At 54.4% G+C, this 23,915-nt stretch overlaps 1 protein-coding gene across 1 annotated transcript in view; it reads left to right on the forward strand.

Annotated features, from left to right (window-relative positions):
• CASQ1 (calsequestrin 1) overlaps window positions 1–16,836 on the forward strand; it is a 29,062-nt gene extending 12,226 nt beyond the window's left edge. Inside the window, exons 4-11 of the mRNA XM_074981138.1 lie at window positions 369–480; window positions 4,155–4,228; window positions 4,669–4,799; window positions 8,803–8,848; window positions 11,361–11,415; window positions 12,152–12,252; window positions 15,042–15,116; window positions 16,054–16,836. Of these exons, the coding sequence (XP_074837239.1) occupies window positions 369–480; window positions 4,155–4,228; window positions 4,669–4,799; window positions 8,803–8,848; window positions 11,361–11,415; window positions 12,152–12,252; window positions 15,042–15,116; window positions 16,054–16,200 (741 nt within the window). The 3' untranslated portion in view covers window positions 16,201–16,836. The remainder of the gene's footprint in view (window positions 1–368; window positions 481–4,154; window positions 4,229–4,668; window positions 4,800–8,802; window positions 8,849–11,360; window positions 11,416–12,151; window positions 12,253–15,041; window positions 15,117–16,053) is intronic.
• Window positions 16,837–23,915: the final 7,079 nt, after the last annotated feature.

Below are 23,915 nucleotides of genomic sequence, written 5' to 3' on the forward strand. Positions count from 1 at the left end.
CACTAGTTGCTGCTCCCTCTCGGTGCTGTAGCTAGAACCCAGGACTTCAGACTCCCCCCTGGGCCTGCCCCACTGTGTCCCTGCTTGGGCCTAGCTAGCAGGTGGACATCAAGTGAGAGGCACAGACCTTGTCTCCTCTCCCTCTACCTGGAACGTCAGCCCCGGGGTCTCCCCAGTACTCTGAAGCTCTCAGGCTGGGTGTGAAGGCTCATTGAAATGACTCCAAGCAAGGGCCTTGGCTCAGCCCCGGTGCCTTGGGCAGCCCAGGGAAGGTGCCATGTCCCACCCTCTCCACCCCATCCGCTCCTGTAGAACCAGCTCCTTGGGTGTGGGGAGTGGGATTCCTGAGCCCCCGCTGCCCCTCGCAGGTGCTGGAGGACCCGGTGGAGTTCATCGAGGGAGAACGCGAGCTCCAGGCCTTTGAGAACATTGAGGACGAGCCCAAGCTCATCGGCTACTTCAAGAACGAGGAGTCAGAGCGTATGTAGGCAGGAAGTGGGGTCCCACCCTTCCTGGAACCAGCCCCCAGCCCCGGCTCAGCCCCACCACCCAGGCAGAGCTGCTATCAGCTGCAGAGGGCTGTGCATTTCCTTCCTCCAAGCAGTGACAGAGCCACCTGTCTCAGGGCTACTGGGGAGGTGGGAATGGCTGGATAAAGGCTCCCGACACAAACCCCCACAGCAGGGCAGACAAAACCACAGTAGGTCTGGGAGATTCTGCGCTCCCCAGCCACAAGCCGTGGATATCAGCAGCGTCCAGCTAAAGCACCCACAGAGAACCCTGGGGCCAGGATCTGGTCCCTGCATTCCCACATGTCATCTGCAGGATCAGATGTCTTCTCTGCCCATGGCAGGGCTTGTATTCCACAAGGGCTGGTCCTGGGGCTAGTTTTGTTCAACATCTTCATTAATGGCCTGGAGGAGGGGATGGATTGCACCCGCAGCAAATTCGGGGATGTCACTAAACTAGGGAGAGTGGTAGAAATGCTGGAGATTAGGGCTACGGTCCAGAGTGACCTAGACAAATTGGAAGACTGGGCCAAGAGAAATCTGATGAGGTTCCACAAGGGCAATCGCAGAATCCTGCATTTGGGACATAAGACTCCCAAACACTGCTGCAGGCTGGGGACCGACTGGCCAAGCAGCAGTTCTGAGGAAAAGGACCTGGGCATTACAGCGGATGAGAAGCTGGACGTGAGTCAACAGTGTGTCCTTGTAGCCAAGAAGGCTATTGGCATATTTGGTTGCATTAGCAGGAGCATTGCTACTTCACCATCGCTTCTAGGGAAGTGATTATTCCCCTTTATTCAGCACTGGTGAGGCCACATCTGGAGTATTGCATCCAGGTCTGGGCCCCCATTATGCAAAGGCTGTGGATGCATTGGAGAGAGTCCATCAGAGGGCAGCAAAAGTGATGAGGGGGCTGGAGCACATGACTTAGGAGGAGATGCTGAGGTTTTAGGCTTATTTAGTGTACGGAAGAGGAGAGTGATGGGGTATTTGATAGCAGCCTTCAACTGCCTGAAGGGGATAGCAAAGAGGATGGCAAGCAGCTGTTCTCAGTGGTGAGGGATGGCAGAACAAGAAGCAATGGTCTCAAGTTGCGGTGGGGGAGGTCTAGGTTGGATAATAGGAAAAACCATTTGCCCAGGCGGAGGTGCAGCACTGGAAAGTGTTACCCAGAGAGGTGGTGGAATCTCCATCCCTAGAGGTGTTTAAGTCCTGGCTTGACAAAGCCCTGGCTGGGCTGATTCAGTTGGGGTTGATCCTGCTTTGAGCAGGGGGCTGGACTCGATGACCTCCTGGGGTCTCTTCCAGCCCCAGGATTCCATGATCGGCTGCAGCCACTGGGGGAGGTGCAGGAAGTGGTGCTGAGGATGGTAGGAGGCGCTCTGCTCTGTAAGCCAGGCAGGTGTCAGCGGCAGTGTGCGGTTGGGAAAGGGGTATGGGACTCAGTCGGAGGTGCTGTCTCCTCTGATGCTGACCCCAATGCCCCAGCACGTGAAGCTGATGGAGGTGCTGCCTGAAGCCAAATACCGACTAAGGCCCTGACCACTTGTCATTTAAGACTCCCAGCATGTTTTGTAAGAGCTGAGCTGTCATTCCTTGTGTCTGGGCCAAACCCCAACTCAGGTTATTCCACTGTCCCGCCTCCATTACTCCGGTCTCCTGCAGCTTCACTTCCTGCGCTGAACTGTCGTGTAGCTATTAAACAGCTGCCACATCCCACCCCAGAGATGGCAGCAATGCAGTGCTGGGCGATTTATACCTGTGCAGTGTTGTGCGCTGTTAAACAGCTGCCACATCCAACCCCAGAGGTGGCTACGTTGCAAGGTTGGGTGAGTGATCTCTGTGCAGTGTTACTGTGTGCTGCCACGTCCCACCCCAGGGATGGCTGCATTGCAGTGCTGGGGGATTTATTCCAGTGCAGTGTTCTTGTGTGCTGTTAAACAGCTACCACGTCCCACCCCAGAGGTGGCTGCACTGAAGTGCTGGATGAGTGATCCCTAGGCACCATTGCTGTGCACTGTTAAATGGATTCCGTGCTCCAGCCCTGGAGCAGGGACCTCATCCTTTTCCATAAGCTCCCAGAGACAAAGTGCTACAGGAAAGTTTTCTCCTTGGGGTGAGCCCCGCCCTCATGCTGTCCCAGCACAGTGACATCAGAGCCTATTTTGCCCTATATGACAAGTGGGCCAAGAGCAAATTCTCGCTGCTGCGGTTTTGAATTCAGAGGGGCTGTGAGTGAGCCGCCCAGCAGCCTCTCGCCAAGCCCCGATTAGCGCCTGCTATCTCGCTAGCTCTCAGTGAGCTTAACCCGCCAGCCCTGAGAATGTCACAGCTCCGCTCACCCGGCACAGCTCGAGGGGCCAGGCCCTGGAGCGGTGGTGCCTGGTAAATAGGACACATTACATTCTGGAGGATGGGGGGATCTGCCTGCCTGCTCTGGATTAAATCCACTTCTGATCCCCGCACCATACCAGCTGTCCGGGCCATTCCTCTCACTCTTCCCAGCCCGATTACCTCCCCCGCCCCTGCCATCCTGGGCTCCCTTTTAACTAATTCTGCTGGTGCTCAGCTAAGAACTAAGCCAGATAATCCCCCCGAATCGAGTGAGTGCAAAAAAGGCAGCGCATTTAAAACGGAGTACACTCGGGAGTGACTGGGTCCATGGCCGGACAAGGTGTGTGGTTCACCTGTGGAACTCATTGCCACATGATTTCATTGAGGTCAGAGGTTATCAGGACCAAAATTTGCCCCATTTGTATGACCTGGGACAAGTTCCCACCTGGGTCAGGGTCTCAGCTTCGTCATCGGGGAGTTGTCAGTGTCAGAGGTGGGAGCTCGGAGTGCCATGGAATTCAGAAGCAGTTTGATTGGCGCATGCCTGAGGGGCTCTTTAAGGCTACGTCTACACGTGCCCCAAACTTCGAAATGGCCACGCAAATGGCTATTTCGAAGTTTACTAATGAAGCGCTGAAATGCATATTCAGCGCTTCATTAGCATGCAGGCGGCAGCGGCGCTTCGAAATTGACGCGGCTCGTCGCCGCGCGGCTCGTCCAGACGGGGCTTCTTTTCGAAAGGACCCCGCCTACTTCGAAGTCCCCTTATTCCCATGAGCTCATAGGAATAAGGGGACTTCGAAGTAGACGGGGTCCTTTTGAAAAGGAGCCCCATCTGGACGAGCCGCGTCAATTTCGAAGCGCCGCTGCCGCCCGCATGCTAATGAAGCGCTGAATATGCATTTCAGTGCTTCATTAGTAAACTTCGAAATGGCCATTTGCGTGGCCATTTCGAAGTTTGGGGCACGTGTAGACACGGCCTAAGACCCATAAAAAGGAGAGCAGTGGAAGCTGATGTTTGTATGTTTCATAATTCATGAACTGGCCAATCAGTCAACACACACATGCCAGGCTAGGCCTGAGAGGAAAGGTGGTACATGGCCAGAGCAGCCTGTCCCCCCTTATAATGGCTGCCCTAGGACAGGAGATAAGAGCCTACTACAGCTGCTTGTTAGGAGGTGCTGGAAGCTCATGCTGTTGGTACCAAAGGTCCTGAGTTCAGCCCACAGCTGACGACTCGAATGTGGGGGTTTGCTTCTCCAGACCCTCTCGGGGAGATACCCACCCACCCGCTGGCTCTGTCTCTTTCAGATTTCAAGGCCTTTGTGGATGCAGCTGAAGAGTTCCACCCATACATCCCCTTCTTTGCAACCTTTGACGGCAAGGTAGGAGCAGGTGGGCAGGGCAGGGCCTGGGGCGGGGGAACCTGTATAACCCTCAGGAAGCAAAAGGCCTCATGTAGAGTGGGAGAGGATCCTTCCCTCTCTCTCTACTGTGACCTTGCTCTGTGGGCCAAAGCCAACAGGCCTGCAATAACCCCGTTGGCTACAGGAGTGGGGCAGGGCTTGCTGCCATGCTCCAGCCACAATTGGGGGGTGCTGCTTTAAGGCAAGGGGATCAGGACCCACAGATCCATCCCGCCTCAGCGTCTTGGTAGATCAGTCTCCGGATCAGGCCCCATTGCCATTGCTCTGCCAATGGCTGGCTGCTATCTTGCAGTGAGGAAAGGAGCCCACGGGGCCGAGGTGACGGCTGGAGGGGTCCCAGTGACCAGGCCACAGGCACCCCCCTCCGCTCACTGGCCACGGCCCTCGCTCTGTGGCAGGTGGCCAAGAAGCTGACGCTGAAGCTGAACGAGATCGACTATTACGAGCCCTTCATGGAGAAGCCGCTCACCATCCCAGACAAGCCCAACAGTGAGGAAGAGATCGTGCAGTTCATCGAGGAGCACAAGAGGTACGGGGGTGCTGGCAAAGTCAGAGCCCAGCAAGGCAGATGGGCACCTAGGGCCAGGGCTCCAGGCTTGTGGGTATTCCCATTCCCCAGCTGATCTTGGGAGAACCCAGGCTCGTCTTTTCTGGCATGGGTGGTGCTTTGGGGGATCCCTGCTGCTGATAAGCGCCTGGAAACCAGAGCTCATTACAGTGTCTGAAGGTGAGCCGCTGAAATCTCCAGGCTTTAGAAAATGGCTTCTGTGCCTCAGTTTCCCCTTTTGTCACTTGGGGCGAACACCCTTGTCGTGCCTTCCTGGATTGAGTTAATTCCTGACAGGCAGGTGTTCTGCTGCTGTGGGGATGGGGACCATGGAAATAGGGGCAGAAAGGACATTGGGGGAGGTTACTGCCCATGGTGAAGCTGCTTCCCATTGGCATAACCCCACCCGTGGGGCCCTCGGTCTGCAGAGCCTGTGGGCAGGAGGCTCTTTAAGGGCAGAGAGGCCAGAAGCTCCTTTGCCCAGTTCCCCAATGGGCAGGGGGAAACGGACAGAGCTGACTGGGAGTGTGCATGGCCAGAGCAGCAGAAAGACATAACTATTAAAACTCCCCAGTTGGGCAGCTCTGGGAAGCTCATCTGGGCAGGGGCAGTGTGTCTGCAGGGGCGACCGCTGTGCGGCAAGGGTGGAGCTGGCTGTGAGGAGTTTGCTGGTGAATGTGGGCAAGGAGGAGCCAATTATAGAGAGAATACAGGGTGTACCCCTCATCCCCTGGACCAGGCTGCCTGCTGGGACCCCACTGAGAAGGCATCTCGGGCGGCGGGAGGGGCTGGTCTACAACCAGGAAGCAAAAAAAAAAAACCCTCAAAGCATTGGCTAGGGGCTCCTTTCCCACCTTCACCACCTGGGCTGGGCTGGGCTAGTGGGATTTGCTGACCACATGCCCAAGGGGAAGGGCATAGGGCAGAAGGCCGCTCTAGGGGTAGGTGGGCCAGGTAGGAACCTGTGATGGGGGCTGGCTCTCGGGGGCAAGGTGCTCTTGTGAGACAGAGCAGTCGGGCTTGGGTGTGGAAGGGCACAGTTGGTCATGCATGCAAGTCAATAGGGGAATTACAGTCAGGCACAGGAAGGAGCAGCAGTGGATTCATTTTGACCCTAGATACTGGAACTAGGGGTGCTGAGGGGGCTGCCGTTCCCCCTAGCTTGAAATGGTTTCCATCATACTCAGGGTTTGCAGTTTAAGTGGCTCTCGCCCCCTCCCTACAAATTATTCAGCCCTCCCAGTTTTTACCTACAGCTACAGTCGGTCACCTCGGGGAGCTGCCATCAGTTGTAACGAGGACGTACAGTCAGTCCTGGGGGTGAACTACAGCTGGCCACGCTGAGGAGCTGTAACCAGTTGGGATTTTGAGCTGCATGGGGCATTGGTCAGCTGCCAGGGAGAGTCAGTTGCCGTGAGGAGTTTGGGTTGATGGGGAGAGGGAACGATCCGGGGGGGGGGGGGAGGGGAGATGCAGCAGCTCCCCAGGCTCCCTGGCCCGGCTGTAGGAAGGCCAGCCCCACAGACCCCCCTTTCCCTATTGGATGCCTGTGACTTAGGCTGGGATATTTGCCCAGCCTGACAACGGTTCCGTTTCTATGGTGGCGGCAGAGCAAGGAAATTCTCCTGCTGCCATAGAAACATGGCACTGGGCTGGTGCAGAGTCTGTCTCCTGCAAGGGTGCTTGGTTCCTGCTTGTTTTCTGGGGAGTCCATAGAGAGCCCCACCCCCCCAAAGAGACCCTTCTCCCACTGAGGCAGTGATGTGATCCACCGTTCTCCCAGCCACACCCAGCCATTCACCCGCCAGGGCCAGATCCACTCCCGATGGGGATTTGCCCCAAGAGATGTCCTGCCCCTGCTCTGCACTCAGAGGCGTGGAAGTGCTAGGGCAGAGCCATTGGACCTTAATTATTGTCTTTCTAGGCCACCTCCCCTCCTCCAAAAGCTTTGCCCATTTTCTGGAGCCCCTGGTGGGAGAGGATGTTTGGCTCTTTTGTCCCTCTCTGGCCTCCTCCGTGACAGACTCTCCAGCACTGGTGGCGCCTGGGCTGGAGCCAGCCCTATCATCCTTCTCCTCCATGTCCTCTGTAGAACCCTCCCAGCTGAGACTCAGCCCCAAGGCTCCAAGCACTTCTCGCTACATAGCCTATGACATTTATGCGGAGTGGGGATGCCATTCTGGGGTGCTGCCCTAATCCCCACATGGATCACTACATTTCCCCACTGCTCAGGGGCAGGGGCAGGATTCCCCTTCATTTCTTGCCCGAAACTGCGTGGCTGTTAAACAGCAACTGAGTGCTACCTGAGAGATGGCTGCATTTCAGCATTGGGCAAGTGATTCCCTCTGCAGCATGCTATGTGGCTATTAAATGATACACGGCTGCCAGTCTAACCTCAGGACACAGGACATAAAAAGCACAGAGAATGAGGCAGCTTGCTTGGCTGCTGCTCTTGCTGCAGCACCCAGGACTATGGAGCCAGCACTACCCTACCTAGAGCATGCAGCGAAGTTGCTGTGGAGATATATCCTGCCTGATTCTCACTTAGGCTGTCACCTCCCCCTCCCCCCATACACACACACAATGGGCCACCTCACTGAGCAAGCAGCAGGCCCAAGGGTCCTGTTCCCAAGGTAGCGGGTGAAGTCAAGCAGGCTGCACTGTGGCTATTCCCGGCTTCTTGGGAAGCAGAGTGTAAATTAGAGCAGCCCTGAGGCTTCTCTAAGTGACATGGGATCTGAGAGCCAAATTAACACACACGCTCTACCCCTGTCCAGGCACAGGAACTGAGGAGCTGAGAATCAATGCCCTGTGTGTCAGGCCAGGACCCCCACCCCCACTCATGCTTATCTAGCCTGACCTGCCTCACACCGGTCAGAGCAGGTCACCCCACAACTCCAAAGGCCCATTGAGCTTCCTGGTGCCCCCACATATTCCCTGGTGCACTGGGAGGTACAGGGTTAACAGACAAGCACCACCCTGCCCCCAGCAAATTGCATTTCTGGGCAAGGATGTTCCTGCTACATTCTCCAATCTCTCTCTTCACTCTAATCCCCTCGGATCAAACAGCCGCTCCCCTCCCTCCCCCACCCAGTGACCTCAATACAGAGCCAGCAGGAGAAGGGGAAGGGAGCAATTCAGGAGTGATGTCCCCTCTACCCCCTGCACAGAGGCCCAGCGTCCGGGAGTAGCATGCATGGCTCTGCAAAAGGCAGCAGATTCCCCAGGGTTGGATCCTGCCAGGAGCTGCCAGGTTTTCCTACTCGGCTTTGGTTCCATTTTATTGCCCGGGTGCATAGAGACCTGCTCTCGCACCCCAACACACACTAGATGCTGGTAGATGAGGGACTTTGGTTGCTATGGCAGCTGCTCTTTATTCTATCGAATAGCTTGCTAGTTACTTCCAGACTGGGTTGTGTTTGATTCTGCGCTGCTTTGTTCCCTTTTGTATCACTCTGCCCACCTTTGTCTCCCTCACTCTTCCTCCACCACTTGCTGCATCATTTGGGTTTTGAACCCCAGAGCCTAGCACTGCACAGTGTTCTGTGTTCTCCCACCAGCGGATACTGGAATGGAACCTTAAAAGTCCTAGCTCTGTGCTCTAACCACTAGACCACACCCCCGCCTAGAGCAGGCGATACTACTTCATAGTCCTGCCTCCTACTCCCTTTTGCTAACCATTACACCACTTTTCAACCCCCCCGTGGGGAACAGAGCCCAGGAATCCAGCTGTCCACATGCCCTGTTCCAACTGTCCTTATCCCTTTCAAAGTTAGGAGCAGAATCAGGCACCATGAGGTCCAGTCCCTTGCTCTGCCCGAGAGAAATTCAACTCTACGGAACATTCTTTTGCCAGGGAGAAGCTTAGACTTAGCAGTTGCTGCCCCACTGCCCAGGGCATGCTTGAGCTTGATGGGTTCTGGCTTTCTGCAGGACTCCCTTTCTCACACGTTCCCTCAAAGCTGCCTCTGTTGCTATCTTGCAGGCCCACGCTGAGGAAGCTCAAGGCAGACAGCATGTATGAGACCTGGGTGAGTCCAGACAGTGCCTGGCAGCACACGAGCTTCGTGCTCTGGCATGGCCAGGCAGGGGCACAGTTCCTTGCCAACCAGTGTCTAACCCACCCAAGTATGGCATTGAACCCTCACCATGAGCCGTGTAGGGTCCCTCAGGCCCCTTTACCCCCTCTCTGAATGATATGCTGTCAGTAGCATGGCTTGGATGCCTGAAACTATACTGTGTTGAACCCTGGAAAATGTCCCTATCTCTCATTTCTTTCAAACCCTGAGGTTCAAGTTACTTTCTCCTATTTTCCTTAACTTGGGCAAAGCACTCGTGGAAATCACAGGGCCCGACCCTTACTGACACCTTAACTCTTGGGCCTGATTCGCCCACGCCTGGTATCTTGTACCCTCGTCCAAAGTGGGTACGAAATGTAATCAGATCAGCACAGTCGCACGTTGCACCTGTTTTGCACTGATTTAGAGAACTACACTAAGATCAGAGCAGTGGAGGATCAGGCCAGATGAGTTAAAGACTCAGCCAGGACTGGGTCTGTATGTGTGATCCGTAAATGCACCACGCACATATGTGAGTCGATCCGTAGCTGACATAGAGCAGGGAGGGTCTGAGGACATAAAACATTGCTTCACCGATTTGTGCCAGCTGAGGATCTGCCTCTCCACACCTTTATGAAAAAAATCCGTGTAATCTCCCATGGACCTTGGCACATTTATGCCCTTTGAAGCATACAGCTAAGTCAGGTTAAATAGCCAGTGGAAGTTAGGTGCCTAAATACCATAGGGTCTGGGCCTCATTGGCCAGCTGTTTGGGCCCAAAGTTACAGGATGGTTTGCAGAAGAGCTGCGAGGTAGTCATATTAAGGTTTTTACCAAACTAAAGTTCATAGAAATGGTTTCATGGATTTTTTTTTCTTACTTCCATCAAAGCAGTTTTCTGTTTCTTCAGTAGCTAAAAGGCATCAGCTTTTTGCTGGTGCTGGAAAAGAAGAAAGTGAAATGACTGGAGGGGAAACCAGACCTGAAATTGACAAGAAAGTGAGAAGGAGGTGCATAAATTAGAGGTTTTATATGCTCTCTGTTTTAACAACCTGCCAGGGTGTATTTAGCACAGGGGAGAGAATTTGGTTTCTGAGCAATAAAGGGGCCAAATGTTCAAGCTAAAATCAGGCACCTGAACTTTTACATAGGAAACTGAATAACTGGTCTGATTTTTCAGAAGTTCAAAACCTAACTTCAAGGACAGTTCTGCACACTCAGAAAAATCAGAGCAACTAAGATTGTAAAAATGGCCTCTGTTTCTTAGCCCAGCCATGTCCCATTATATATTTGACATTTTTTAACTCGCAACAGTGAAGCTGACTTGGTGAGATATTTTTTCCCTTTAAAAAAATCAGTTGTCACCTCTGCCTTTCATATGCATGCATATTGCCGATGCACTTTATTTTATATGCATATATTTTATTTATATTTATTATATTTATATTGCCAGTGTTCTTTATAGTACATATAGCCAATAGCTAGGAAATCAAAGCTGTATGTTTCCTGCATGTGACAGCATCTGGAAATAAACCCTAACCCTATAATACCACTGGTCTTGTTACTTTCTAAGGTGCATTGTTCCTTGGTTCAGAGCTGTGTGTGGCTATTGGAGGGTGAGGTTAATGTTATGGGGTATATGTGTGTGTGTGTGTGTGTGTGTGTGTGGAGTGTATCCAGTATGTTTGTCTGCACACGTCCAATTGTGTTGCATGTGTGTATGTATGTGTATACATACTCTTTGTGTGTCTGGTTTGCGCAGGATGTGTGTACGTGTGGTTTGCATTTGTGTAATGAGTGTGTATATCTGAGTCTCAGTTGATGCATGGCTGTTTCTTTGTGTGCGGCATGCTTGCCAAGCTGTGTGCATGCATTGTAAATATAGCCACAACAAAGCAGGGACACTCCCATAACAATATACATGCATTTTGGCATGTGCATGTAGATTTCTGCGCATGTCAATCTATGGGCACAGAGGTGTATTTTCCCAAGCAGTTGTGAGCATATGGTAGTGTATGGATGTGAGTGTGGTGGTCTAGAGTAGGTGTGTGGATAGGGACATGCAGTGTCCTTGGAAGCTGCAGTCTGGGTGTGTACAGATGTGCCGATACTGGAGTGTGAATGGGCTGTGAAGTCTGTGTTGGGGTGGATGACTTGCGTGAGCTTGCACTATGGTCGGCACTGGGGCACTGCTGAGTGTGCATGGGGTGAATGGGAGTTTGCCCTGGAGTTGGCACTGGAGCACTGGTGAGCATGTGAGAGGTGTGAATGAGTGTGGGTGCCTGCCTTCACAGGGCTGTGGATGAGTGTGAAGACCAGCCCATCTCCCAGCTGAACCTCTGACCCTAACATGCTCTGCACCTCACTCCTCACACCCCCCACAATGCGCTCACACACACACACACACACACGCACACACGACAAACCAGGCATGGGAAGATGAATGCACCTTATGACCACTGACTCTCTCTGCTGTATTTCCCAGGAAGACGACATGGATGGAATCCACATTGTGGCCTTTGCAGAGGAGGATGACCCTGGTGAGAGCCGCCACTGATTACCCTGCAGAGACCCCGAGCAGCTGAGCAGAGCTCCAGGGGCATTGTGCTTCCCAAGGGGGCTGTCTGTGGGCCTGGGGCACACAATGTGCCAATGAGGGGTGCTGGATGGTCCCTGGAGGGGCACTCTGTGCTCTGAGGGAAACTGCTCCATTAGGAGCTGGGGCAGGGGGTTCAAGTGCCCAGAGAACAGGCTAAACCGTGCTCCTCTTGCTGGTGTGCAGAAGTCCAGCTGCCAGGATTGGCGCACAGCTGTGGGAGGGGGCAGCAGGAGTAGGGGGCAGCTGGTACCACTTGGAAGGTGGGCAGGTGAAATAGACACATGAATGTGGCACTGGGGCAAAGGGGCCTGCCACTGGCAGGGAATCAGACTGTGTCTGATTCACTTTAGGGCAGGCGGGTATGGCCCCTTTCTGCTCCTTCCCATCCTGCCTCTGAGCTGGGGTGCTCAGGTAATGGCTTGGGAGAGCTGGAGCAGGGTGCATGGGTGGGAGTCTAGGCGGGTGTTGAAAAGTTGGGTGGGGTCTGGAGTCACTGCTACTGCATGGGGAGAAGGAGGTACAAGCTGGGTGTGTGGCAGCTGTAGGCAAGGTGAGGAGGTTGGGAGGGGAAGTGGCTTGGGAAGCTTCTCCTCTGGAGCTCGCAGGGCTCAGCCTGGCTCCCTGGGGAAGTGGCCACTTGCCCTGGTCCCTCACCTGCCTGCTCTCTCTGGGAACAGATGGTTTTGAGTTCCTGGAGATCCTGAAGGACGTTGCCCAGGACAATACAGACAACCCTGACCTGAGCATCATCTGGATCGACCCAGAGGACTTTCCCCTGGTACGTGGCTCCCAGGCACTCTGGAGCGGCTCTCCGGAGCCAAGGTTCCCTGGTGGCCAGCGCAAGGGACAAGCGTAGCTGCAGGCTGAGGGTGGGATCAGTAGGAGAAATTCCCCCACCCTTCCCAAGGATCTGTCTGCCCAGGAACGGACCCTCTGCCAGGGGACCCTTGTGTAAGGCACCCACTCCTGGCCTGCCCTGGCCTCCCCAGACCAGGTCACTGTCATGCGGGGAGCGGCCCAGAGCAGGAGAACAAAGATGAAGGGGCAGATCCAGCCCTGGTGTAATGACACAGACTCCAGCTGCCTTACCCCAGAGATGAACTTGGCCCCAGAACAGTAAGAAAAGTGCTAGGTCCGGGGAAGACAAGGGCTGCATAAACCCTGCTTGCAAAGACTCCAAAACCTGCACCAGCCTCAGACAGACGTCCAGGAACCAAGCACAGGCCCTGAACAGCTACAAGCCCTGCACTTAGATCTCACTAGCCAGTTGTCAAGGGGACTCCTCACACACTGTAACAGCCTTCGCACGGGGTGACAGACAGCCCCCTAGAACTACCTCGCCAGCCAGGGGAGCCCACGTCTGTGATAGTTGTTCCCTTGCACCAAGAATCACAGCAACATTCAGGTTACGCCCAGTCTCGAAGGAGCCCCAGTTCATCTCACGCCAAAGACAGCGCTAGTAACATTGTAGCCAGCCCAGCAATACACAATATGGAGATCTGTTAACAGGAAGAGGAAATGAGAGATGTGCATGGGGTTAATCCAGGTGAACAAATTTAATTACAATCATCCGTGTAAAAGGTAATAGAAGCCTCTGTCATAAGCAAGCACTGAATGTCCGTTAGGGCTAACCTAGGCAAAAGGCATCTAGGGGATCTCTCGCTTATGCCTAGAAAACCTTGCCACCTCCTCTGGCCCTCTCCGGTCCGAGCAGCATAGAGATCCAATTCTTTCCAGTCAGAAGCTTTTATCCCTGATCTGCAAACTCAGCTGATGGGAGGAGTCCACTTCCATGACTAGTCTCCAGAGAGCGAGGGACAGCAGAGCAACCAGCATCGTTCGTCCCCTTTAACATCCCACGGTCCATGTTGATGGCCCTTCCCTGATGGGCGAGACACACCGCAGGGCGATCAGCGCTTCACGCTGGTTCCTACCTCACTCCTCGCTGGCGACTGCCGCAGTCACAGATGGTTCTCAATACAGCTGCTCAGGTGTTCCCGAGGCGCGGCTGTTGGAAGGGAGCTGAATGCTGACGGCAGCTCACCAGCCTTCAATAAGGCCCAAAGCCCTAAACACAGTCTTATCATCCCACTTTAATAATATTAGCACCCGGGTGAGCCAGACTGATCCCTGCTGGGCATTTGGCAGTGGTACTTTGGTCTGCCCATCTCACGAAAGAATGGTCGGACAGACTCACTGCCTCTGAGCATCGCTCTTGTGCTGCTCTTGTGTGACAGCCACTGCGCCACCTGCCAAAGCTGGGTGGGGCAAACCCACCCCCGTACCCCAGGTTCTGGCAGACATGCTAGTGCTCTCCCCATCTGGGTACTTCGGGGCCAGTGGGGTGCAGAGCTTGTCGTCACTGAGATGATCCCCCCAGAGCTGCCAGACAGTCCTACCCCATGGCCCTTGTGCCAGGGATCCTCCAGGGACATCCCCTGCACTTCCCCGGCCTGTGGGGGACCTATCAGGTCTGCCCCAGAGTTCCACAGCAGGAATAACTTGTGTGCTGCTGTGTCCCATGGCCGCAGAGCTTGGCACAGGAATAAGGGGTCCTGCTGGGAGCAGATGCCCCTCACAACATATCACAGCCTGAGCCGTGGTGACCTGCTGCAAGACTTCCCTTCCCCAGCCCCTCCAGCCCAGGTGTCCCTCCCCCAGCCTGTCCAAGTGCCTCTCCCCCAGCCACTCCAGCTGTCCCTCAGGCCCAGTCAGACCCAGCCAGTCCTGCTGTCTCTAGCACAGTAAGGGGCCGTTCCGGTGCATGCAGACCAGTGAGAGTACGCAGTGCTGTGGGATGTGCCAGGCCAAGCAAAAAGAGCACATGCACTTAATCCTTCCTCCCTTTGGTTACCAGAGGACAGCCCTGGCTGATGATGCAGCCCAGGTGCATCCAGGAGGTACAGTTAAGGCTGTGGGGCAGGGCTGGGTTTACTCTGGCCTGTCTGGTTCTCAATGGGCATAGAGCAGAACTCCATGTCCCTGAAGGGCAAGAAGCAGCAATGGGCAAACATACAAAGTTTTGGGCAATGGATGGTAGACAGAGAGTGACAGACAGAGGGGTGTGTATGGGGAGAAAGAGATTGCTGGATAGAGAGCGTGGCTGGGGATAGATAGATGGATAGCTTCTATTTTCACAGGTGATAGTGGGTGGCGTTACTGGCGTTCCCACTACTCTGTAGAGCAGCTCTCTATCAGCAGCCCCTCTGGAGAGACCAGGTGTTTCCATCTTCAGCTCCCGCACATCAGGGTGAATCGGCCCGGGGTGCAGGGGATGATGCTGTCGGGGGGTTGGGGCGCGGTTCCATTGAGCTCAGCCCACTCTGTAGAGAGTCGTGGGCAGCACAGACTGGAAGGTGGAGTGTCGAATGTGGAATAAAATGAATGGGGCGGTGTCACTGCTGCCCTCTACTGGATTAAGCTTCAACAGTTTGATGGCATGTCATAACCTCCATAGTGCTGGCAACCAATGGGGAGTCTCCGTTGGCTCAGGAGGTGGGTGGCATGGGGCAGCCCAGGCTTGGCTTTGTCAAAGTGCCTAAACTTTTGCTCTTGTTCTTCCCGCAGCTGATCCCGTACTGGGAGAAGACGTTCGATATTGACCTATCCCGGCCCCAGATTGGTGTGGTCAACGTCACAGATGTGAGTATTGCAAACATGCCAGGGCGGTCCGAATGTCCAAGCTGGTCCACCTGGGAGTCAGCCAGTCCCTGGGGCAGACCCCGGCTGTGTCGAGGGAATCAGTGCCCCGCAGCCTTTTTCAAACAGGCCGGAGCTACACCAGGACCCTGGGAAAACCAGGGAACACGCTTCCCGCGTGCTTTGGTCCCGTATGTTCTGCACAGGTCAGTCCATGTCAGCACCACGCTGGCACTGGCTGCACTCTGCACCCCAGCCTGCTCTGTGCAGCTGCTGATTACTGCACCCTTCGGGGCACACTAGGACACAGGGCATCCAGCCCAGAGACTGAATGAATTACAGGCCAGGTCTGCAGACCCCGGCATATGCCCAGAGCTGGCTACTTCCCGAGCTGCCCCCAGCCAGCTGCCCCCTGATGTCTGCAGAGACAAGGATACTCAGGCACCGCAGCCTGAGCCTTGGCTAACTACGGGGGCAGGGCAGCTGTACAGCATGAACCCTGGCATCCGAGGCCGGCACCATGCCGGAGCCAGCACCTGGGGTGACCCTGTGTCTGGCCTGCTGGTCTGCCCTGCTCCCCCCCTCCCACCCCTCAGCCACCGCCCTCATCCAGGGGTGAAATTACCTTCCATTCCCTATGTGGGTACTGTCCTATTACTTCAGCCCCCCGTTGGGGAGGGGATATGGGAGATATGGGGGGCAGGGTCTTGGGAGTGGAAAGAGGTGTGGCAAAGGGCGGGAGAAATTTGGGACAACAGGAACCATCCTGCCCAGCTACCTGAGCAGCCTGGCGGGGCTATGGGTGCTGGCTCGGGCCCACTGGTGCACACTGGCTGGCAGCAATCTGAACCTCTCCCCCGCCGGCCGCTCTCTTCTTGGGGCGCCCCAGCTTGCTTTCCCCTTGCCCCGGGCCTCACTGGCCCCCTCCCACCTCCCTCAGGCGGACAGCGTCTGGATGCAGATGGACGACGAGGAGGACCTGCCATCTGCGGAGGAGCTGGAGGACTGGCTGGAGGACGTGCTGGAGGGGGAGATTAACACAGAGGATGACGACGACGAGGACGAGGATGACGACGATGACGATTAGCTGCCGCTGCCTCTCGGTGGGCGTCCCCAGCCTGCCGGACATGCACGGCCAGGCCCTGCCCAGGTCGCACCTGTGCCACCCCACCGGGGTCTCAGGGGTGGGAGCGAGGCAGCGTCTGGCCCATGGCTGTGCCACCGGACTCTCACCTTTTTATATGGATCCGACTGAAGCCGGCGTTCCCCGGCCCCAGGCTCCCCCCGCAGGACGCTGGCTCCAGGGGGAGATTGGGCCCACGGGGGATGGTTCCCCTCAATAGTCTGTCTGCCCCCCTCCCTTCCTCTCTCTGTCTGCCACCCGCTGAGCGCTCAGGCAGCATGGAGCAGCCCCTCTGGAGTTTGACCTCAGCACATGAGTCTGGAGCGGCCAGGTCCCCTGCTGTGAGCATCCCACTCTGCCTCCTGCGTGTCACAAGCTCCCCACCACTCCCATCCCTGCAGTAGCATCAGGACAGGTTGCCCTTTCCCTGCCAAGGGACAAGCCCAATCTGAGCCAAACATTGAAGGGAAGTAGCAGAGAGAAAGCCATGCTAGTATCTACACTATCAAAACAAAAAAGCAGTCAAGTAGCACCTTAAAGACTAACAAAATAATTTATTACGTGGTGAGCTTTCGTGGGACAGACCCACTTCTTCAGCCCATAGCCATGCCAGAACAGACTCAATACTTAAGGCACAGAGAGCCAAAAATAGTTATCAAGGCTGACAAATCAGAAAAAAATTATCATTGATAATCCTTGATAATTTTCTTCTGATTTGTCAACCTTAATTACTTCTTTGGTTCTCTGTGCCTTAAATATTGAGTCTGTTCTGGTCTGGCTATGGGCTGAAGAAGTGGGCCTGTCCCACAAAAGCTCATTCCCTAATAAATTATTTTGTTAGTCTTTAAAGTGCTACTTTACTGCTTTTTTGTATCGAAGGGAAGGTGTTTTTTCCAAAAGCACAGGAGCCTATGTCCTGTTGGCTTTCACTGTGCTCTTAAACCCCTCCCCTGAACCGGCAGGGGAAAATTAGGCCATTACAGCCCAATGTGCCCTGATTTAGAGGAGAATCCCCATTCTCTCTCAGCTCTATAGAGCTCCTGACACACAGTAGAGCAGCTCCAGTCCCACCCGCTAGAGACCTACTGTGTCCTGAACAGCCCTAGTCAGTCCCTTACAAAGCATAAATAAGCCTGCAGGCAAACCGAAGGCCAAATCCAGAGAAATTTGTCCCTTAAAATTGCCATTTGACCTCCTGAGATAAAAATTCCCTGTGTATTTCACCTGCTCCGCAGCCAGATCTTACCATCCTGAGTGTCCCAATGTGGAGTTTTAATCAGCGATCTCTGCTGCTTCCCTCGCACCCCAACGCACCCTTCTGTCCTCTCACAGAACAGCACACGGCCACCCCCTACACACGCCCTCTCTCAAAGGGGGCAGCCAATGTACAATTTGTATATTTTTAAACAACTTTGTACAGATCAATATTGTAACAACCAAAGTGATTAAAAACGAACAGTGAGAACGACAAGGGGCTTCCGGGTTGGTTGATTTGTTTGGCTCCATTGAGGAGGTGGGTTTTTTTTTCCAGGACCCGGTTTCTCAAGACACCAGGGACTAGCCCCTGAGGGACTGTATGAGTCCAGGCTCCTAGGAAGATGGCACTCAGCCCAGGCTCGGCCAACAGAGAGCCAATGTTCCCTGTATGCTGAGCACCTGGGGAGCCACCCAGAAGATAATCAAATGCCACCAGCTGATTAGCAAAGCACCCACAGCCTCCCACAGCCAGCAGCATGTGTTTCTATTGGTGGTGTACATCTGCGTATTCCTTGGTGCACGACAAAAATTATTCTGCACTCGGATGGAAAAAGTTACTAGAAACAGTGCATGAGACCCAGCCATGTCTGAGATGGACTGAACTGGGCTCTGAGCTAAGACTGTCCTATGCAGGAGAAGGCCGAGGGAGCCCCTTCAGCTGATCAGTAACTGAGCCCATTGATGGGTGGATTTGCCTTTATTAAAGAGAGAGCAGAGATGAAAGTAACTTAAGATTTCTTACAGGTCCTGCCCCGTTGCAACCCGGGTCCCAGCCAGCTCTGCAAATAACTCCCTGTGGCGCCTGTCCCGGCTCAGCCAGCTCTTGCTGGAGCCGCTCACCAAAGTGCAGCTGCTGATTTTCACCGCTTAGTCAGTGTCTGTTTAACCAGGTCGGGAGCATAGCTGGGTTGTCCTGCAGCAGCCTTCAAAGAGCAGGTACCGGGCCTCTCAGCCAGCTCCCTCCTGGCAACCAAGGAACAGAACTGGTGGAGGGGTGGGGGCAGTGACATGGCAGGAGCTCACCATGGCATAGAAAACCCAGAGGCACGAGCACGGCCATGTAAATTTGGCAATTAAAGGGGGTGCTGTGAAAAATTTAGAGCTGCGTTAACTAGTATCTGGGGCTGGAGGGCTCGTTTGGGTTGTTCTGACTGAGTCAAAATGGAAATTTCTCTGTCCCTCTTTCCTCCCTCCCCTTTTTGCACCCTTGGGAGAACAAGGAGACAGAGCCAAAACAAGGCAACTGGGTTTTTGCTTGACATGCTTTTTTCCTGTTGCTCCCTTCCAGTAGAACGACATCAAAGCCGAGCTGTGCGCAAGCTGTGTTTTCCTGGTGCTCAAAAAGTTATTTTTCACCCCAAAAAACTGGTCAGCGGGAGACCTTTGACCAGCTCAACCCCATCACTGAATGTTCCACTGGATTTTGGGGTGGCAATAAGCGGTGGGAATCATGCCAGCCTCACCCACTGGTGCTTACATGCTGACTCTTGGAGTGAGGCGGGCCTAAGATCCAGCCCTTCTCCTGGTTGGCGCCAACACCTGCCAGTCTCTGGTGTTGGGGCCCACAGCCTTCGGCCTTGTCCCCTGCAACGAGGAAGAGGAGTTTGGGCGATGGGAGAACCTGAGCTGAAGCAACCCTTCACTGTTCCCATGTAGCTGGAGTTGCCAAGGATACCAGGTCTACGCTCCATTAGCTGCAAGCACGACTGATGGCCCAGCTGGGGAGCTCAGACAGTGCAACATGATGGGCCAGGGCAGGGGGAGACTGTCTGCTTCGGGGCAAGGGGATGCACATAGCTTTGTGTCTGTGTGTGCGCTGTTTGTGTGCTCAGGTGTCTGGGCACACGGATGGGCAAGTGACCCACGTCGTGCTAATGTGGGACGCCACCCCCATGCGTCTGGAGTACGGGAACCCAGGTGCTAACTGTACCCTCTGCTCAAAGGCCGCCTGGATTGGGCACCATCGGCCTCACTCCTTTAAGAGCTCCCAGCAGGGTCAAAATCAGCTAGTCACGCGCCCGGCTTGAGTCTGCACTACTGCAAGGAAACAGAGCGATGCTGGGGCAGGGCCTAGTCCCCGTGCCGGCCACCACAATTCCAGGCCAGCAGATGTGGGCTTGCAGAGCAAGCGGATCCAGGTTCTAGCCCCTCCATGGCCAAGAAGCTTCACAGCTGCTCTGGGGGCAATTAAGGGACAGGGCTTGGAGCTGATTCAGCCTGCTCAGGTCAGGGGGGCCGTGCCCCATGCTGACACCACCTCACCTGTGGACCAAGTGCTACAGGCTGGGCTGTGTCCAGTGACAAAACTCCTGCAGGCAAACCATTTCCCACGTGCACCCGAAGTCGCAGGATGACGGGTCTCTTTCCAGCCCAGCTGGACGTGGGATGGGTTTCGTTGTCCCTTCCCGTGTGTGGAGCTGCCCTGTATTGCTGCCAGTCATAAGCTGGGCCCTTCATCTACTCAACGCTACTAGAAGTGACAGCCAGGCTGGTGCAGGGCACAGGGCAGCGTCCGTCGCTGGGTGACTGCTACCTGCGGACCTGGGGGAAGAGCAAGAGGCTAGTGCAGTCAGTTCCAGCTATGTCTTGGGGCAGGGCAAGCACCAAGAGGGGGCTTCTCCCCTTGACTGGTCCTCCCCCCACGGCAGAGACTCCTGTGCCTCCAAGAAGCATCTGACTGCAGCCCCGGATAGAAACAGAATACTGGGCCTGAGTATGTGGGGCCATTCTGAGAGCTAGTCAGCTTCAGCTCCCACTTCCCAAGTTCTAGCCCAGAACGTACACTGTGCTGGGGTTCCTAGCACCAAGGCAGGTTTACATTTAAATAAATAAACACCTCCCTAAAAAGCCTCTACTACAGAAAAAGATTTTAAAATTAAAAATGCATGAGCCCCTCTCGGTTCCGTTCATGTCAGGCTGTGCACAGCCTTGTAGGGGTGCAGCCAGCTGCTAACAGCAGGGATCTGGCTGTTGAGATCTGGAGGTTCTGTGCCCAACTGGGGAGGGGAGCAGTGTCGAGCGGTAAAGAGAGGGGGCGTGAGGGATCTGGGGCAAGTTAAATATTAAAAAAAAAAATCTGTCAGGGATGGTGACAGGTCCTGCTGGGAGGACAGGGGACTGGATCTGATGATCTCTCAAGGTCCCTTCCAGTTCTATGATATGACACCTGCTCTGGTTCCAATTCATCTCCCTTAACCAGGGGAAACCAGAACTGCACGCAGGACTCCTGATGAGGTTTCACCAGTGCCTTGTGTAATGGTACTGACCCTCCCCTGCCTCTCCTGGAAATACCGTGCCTGATGCATCCTTAGGATCCCCATAGTCTTTTTCTTACCCACTTCTCATATTCATCCTGCAATCAGCTCACACGCCCAGATCTTTCTCCTCTGCTGTTTCCCCAGCTGGCCTGCACCCAGCTGATAGCAACAATTCCTGTTGCTAGCCCCAAGCGTATGACCTCACACTTTGCACAAGTTTACTTTATACTACTTCTATTACCTGTGTGCAAGGTCATGCAGATCTTCTTGTGTGATCATAGACCCCTAGGACTGGAAGGGGCTTCCTGATGCTTTCTAGTGCACTAGGTCCGTGGTTCTCAAGCAGTGTGCCACAGCACACAGGTGTGCTGTGAGAACTGTTCGAGTGTGCCCTGAAATTTCATCAATTTCCCCTCACTGTGGCTCTTTACATAATGCTCATGTGTGGGTGGAAGGGCGGGAATTGACGACCCCCTACCAGCTGGAGCTCTAAAAGCAAAGCTGTCTGAGCCCCAGCAGCAACAGCATTCATCTGTTTCCTCCCTGCAGTGGCTCTTTACAGAGCCTCAACAGGCAGCGGGGGGAGGGATGCTGATCCCACAGGACCCCACGTGCACTGGGACGTAGCTGAAATGCTGCTTCTCAGCCTGAATGAGCTGGCAGTGAGTCGAACCCCACTCCCTGCTGTGGCAAGGGAGAAGGATGCAGGGCTAGAGCCTGTTGGAGGTAGGACACTGTTTCAATGCCTCATCCTGACTCAACGGGCTGGTGGGGGAGTCTGCGCTCAGTGGTTACTGGTTTACACCACATCCCTAGCAGGGTGTGGAGCAGATCTGACAATGTGTCTGTGCTCGCTGTCCACGGCAATGTGCTCTGTGGCAGATTTGACACAGTACTGCACTGGGTCCTTGTTTAGCTTGCTGTATGCACTGGTACGTTGCAAACCTCTCGATTAAGACCAAAGCCATAGTGAATGGAAGGAAATGCAATGTTTAAGACCAAGCAATTCGGCCGAAAAAAGTGGGCGTGCCGTGGAATTGTTTGTCTCATTGAAGTGTGCCGTGGTACTGGAAAGGTTGGGAACCACTGCACAAGCACATCTTCACCCTGTACTCATGGAACGGCCAAGCGTTATCTAGAAGAGCATCCCTGACTGGGAGTTGTCTAATCTGCTCTTAAATATCTCCAGTGATGGAGATTCCACCACCTCCCCAGGCAACTTATTCCAGCGCCTAACTCCCTCAACTGGAACTTTTAGCTAACGGCCAACCTAAGCTGCTCTTGCTGCAGTGTGCTCCTTGTCCTATCTCCGGGAGCTAAGGAGAGCCCCATGTTCTCCCTCCTCCTCCTAATAAACTTTCATGTGTTTGAAACCTGTTACCATAGCCGCTCTCTGCCCTCTCGTTTCCTGACCAATGAGATCCTGGTCCTCCTCTGTAGTGGCACTGCCCCCAACTCAGGGTCATCTGCAAGCCTGCTCAGCACACACCCACTCCTTGTGCCAAGGTCATGAATGAAAATGTTCAGTGAAGTTTGACCCCAAGAGGGGAGAGGATTGGTTTAGAATCATAGAATCATAGACTCCTCAGGCTGGAAGGGACCGCAAGAAGTCATCTAGTCCAGCCCCCTGCTTCAGGCATGATCAACCCCAGCTAAGTCATCCCAGCCAGGACGTTGTCAAGCCAGAATTAAAAAACTTCTAGGGATGGAGATTCCACCAATTCCCTAGGCAACACATTCCAGTGCTTCACCACCCTCCTGGTGAAGTAGTTTTTTCTAATATCCAACCTACTCCTCTCCCTCTTTAACTTCAGACCATTACTCCTTGTTCTGCCATCTGACACCGCTGAGAACAGTTTCTCACCCTCCTCTTTAGAGCTCCCCTTCAGGAAGTTGAAGGCTGCTATTAAATCCCCCCTCAGTCTTCTTTTCTGTAAAAACTAAACAAGCCAAAATCCCTCAGCCTGTCCACATAGGTCTTGTGTTCCAGCCCCCTGATCATTTTTGTTGCCCTCCACTGAACCTGCTCCAGCACATCCACATCTTTTTTATACTGGGGGGGGGGCAAAACTGGACACAGTATTCCAGATGTGGCCTCACCAGTGGCGAATAGAAGGGAACAACTACTTCTCTAGATCTGCTCAAAATGCTCCTCCTAATGCACCCTAATACGCCATTGGCCTTCTTGGCTACAAGGGCGCATTGTTTACTCATATCCAGCCTTTCATCCACCATAACCCCTAGGTCCCTGTCCGCTGTACTGCTGCTTAGCCAGTAGGTCCCCAGCCTATAACAATGCTTGGAGCTCTTCTGTCCCAGGTGCAGAACTCTACACTTCTCCTTGCTGAACTGCATCAGATTTCTTTTCGCCCCTGCAATCAGCAGCGCCCCACCCCCACCCCGCCAGCCCATCTAATGTAACCAGACCTATGGAGATTTTGGTCATGCTACTATGGAAACAAACAGAAAACCTTTCGGCGTGTGCAAGAAAATAAGTCTGTAGATCGTCAAAACTTTCTGAATGTGACCACACTGACACATAGACAGGACCGTACTTCCACCTTTGCAGCGAGCTGGATGAGCCCGACACCAGGCAGCCAATCGTGCTGCACGTATGAAATTTTACATCCCTCTGAGGGGGTCCGTCCCCGCCTTTGCACACCCTGCCTTAGAAAATTCCTATTGGCCACTTTTGCGCCATGACCCCATCCCCCTGCCCTGTCGGCTGCTGCCGAGTGGTGCTGCACCGATTCCCCAGGCAAACCCCACAGGCGCTTCCTGCAGAGCCTCCCCCACGGCTGACACTGCTGACCCACAGGCCCTGCAGCTGTTTGTCCCTCGGAGCCTGTGCCCATGGCCTCCCCAAACCAGCCATCCAGGGAGCGTGGGGCAGTGGGGCCAGCATCTGTATTGCCAGCTGGGAAACTCCCCTACATCCCACTCGGCCCTGGGGCAGGAGGAGGGCGTGAGTTGGGCAGCAGCACACGCAAATGGCAGATCACGTGATCCTCCTGGACTCACAGCGGTGCCAAGTGGATGACCCTGAGTTTCCCTTGGGATGAAGGAGCATCACGGAGCAGCATGTGAAATTGGCCGTCAGACCCAAAACCAGAGCGGAGGGCTGGTGCTGATAGGGTAGAGTGGTGCCGGAGGATGGAGGGGACC

This window comes from Carettochelys insculpta, chromosome 30 (genome assembly GCF_033958435.1).
Source record: "Carettochelys insculpta isolate YL-2023 chromosome 30, ASM3395843v1, whole genome shotgun sequence".
NCBI classification, from domain to species: Eukaryota; Metazoa; Chordata; order Testudines; family Carettochelyidae; genus Carettochelys; species Carettochelys insculpta.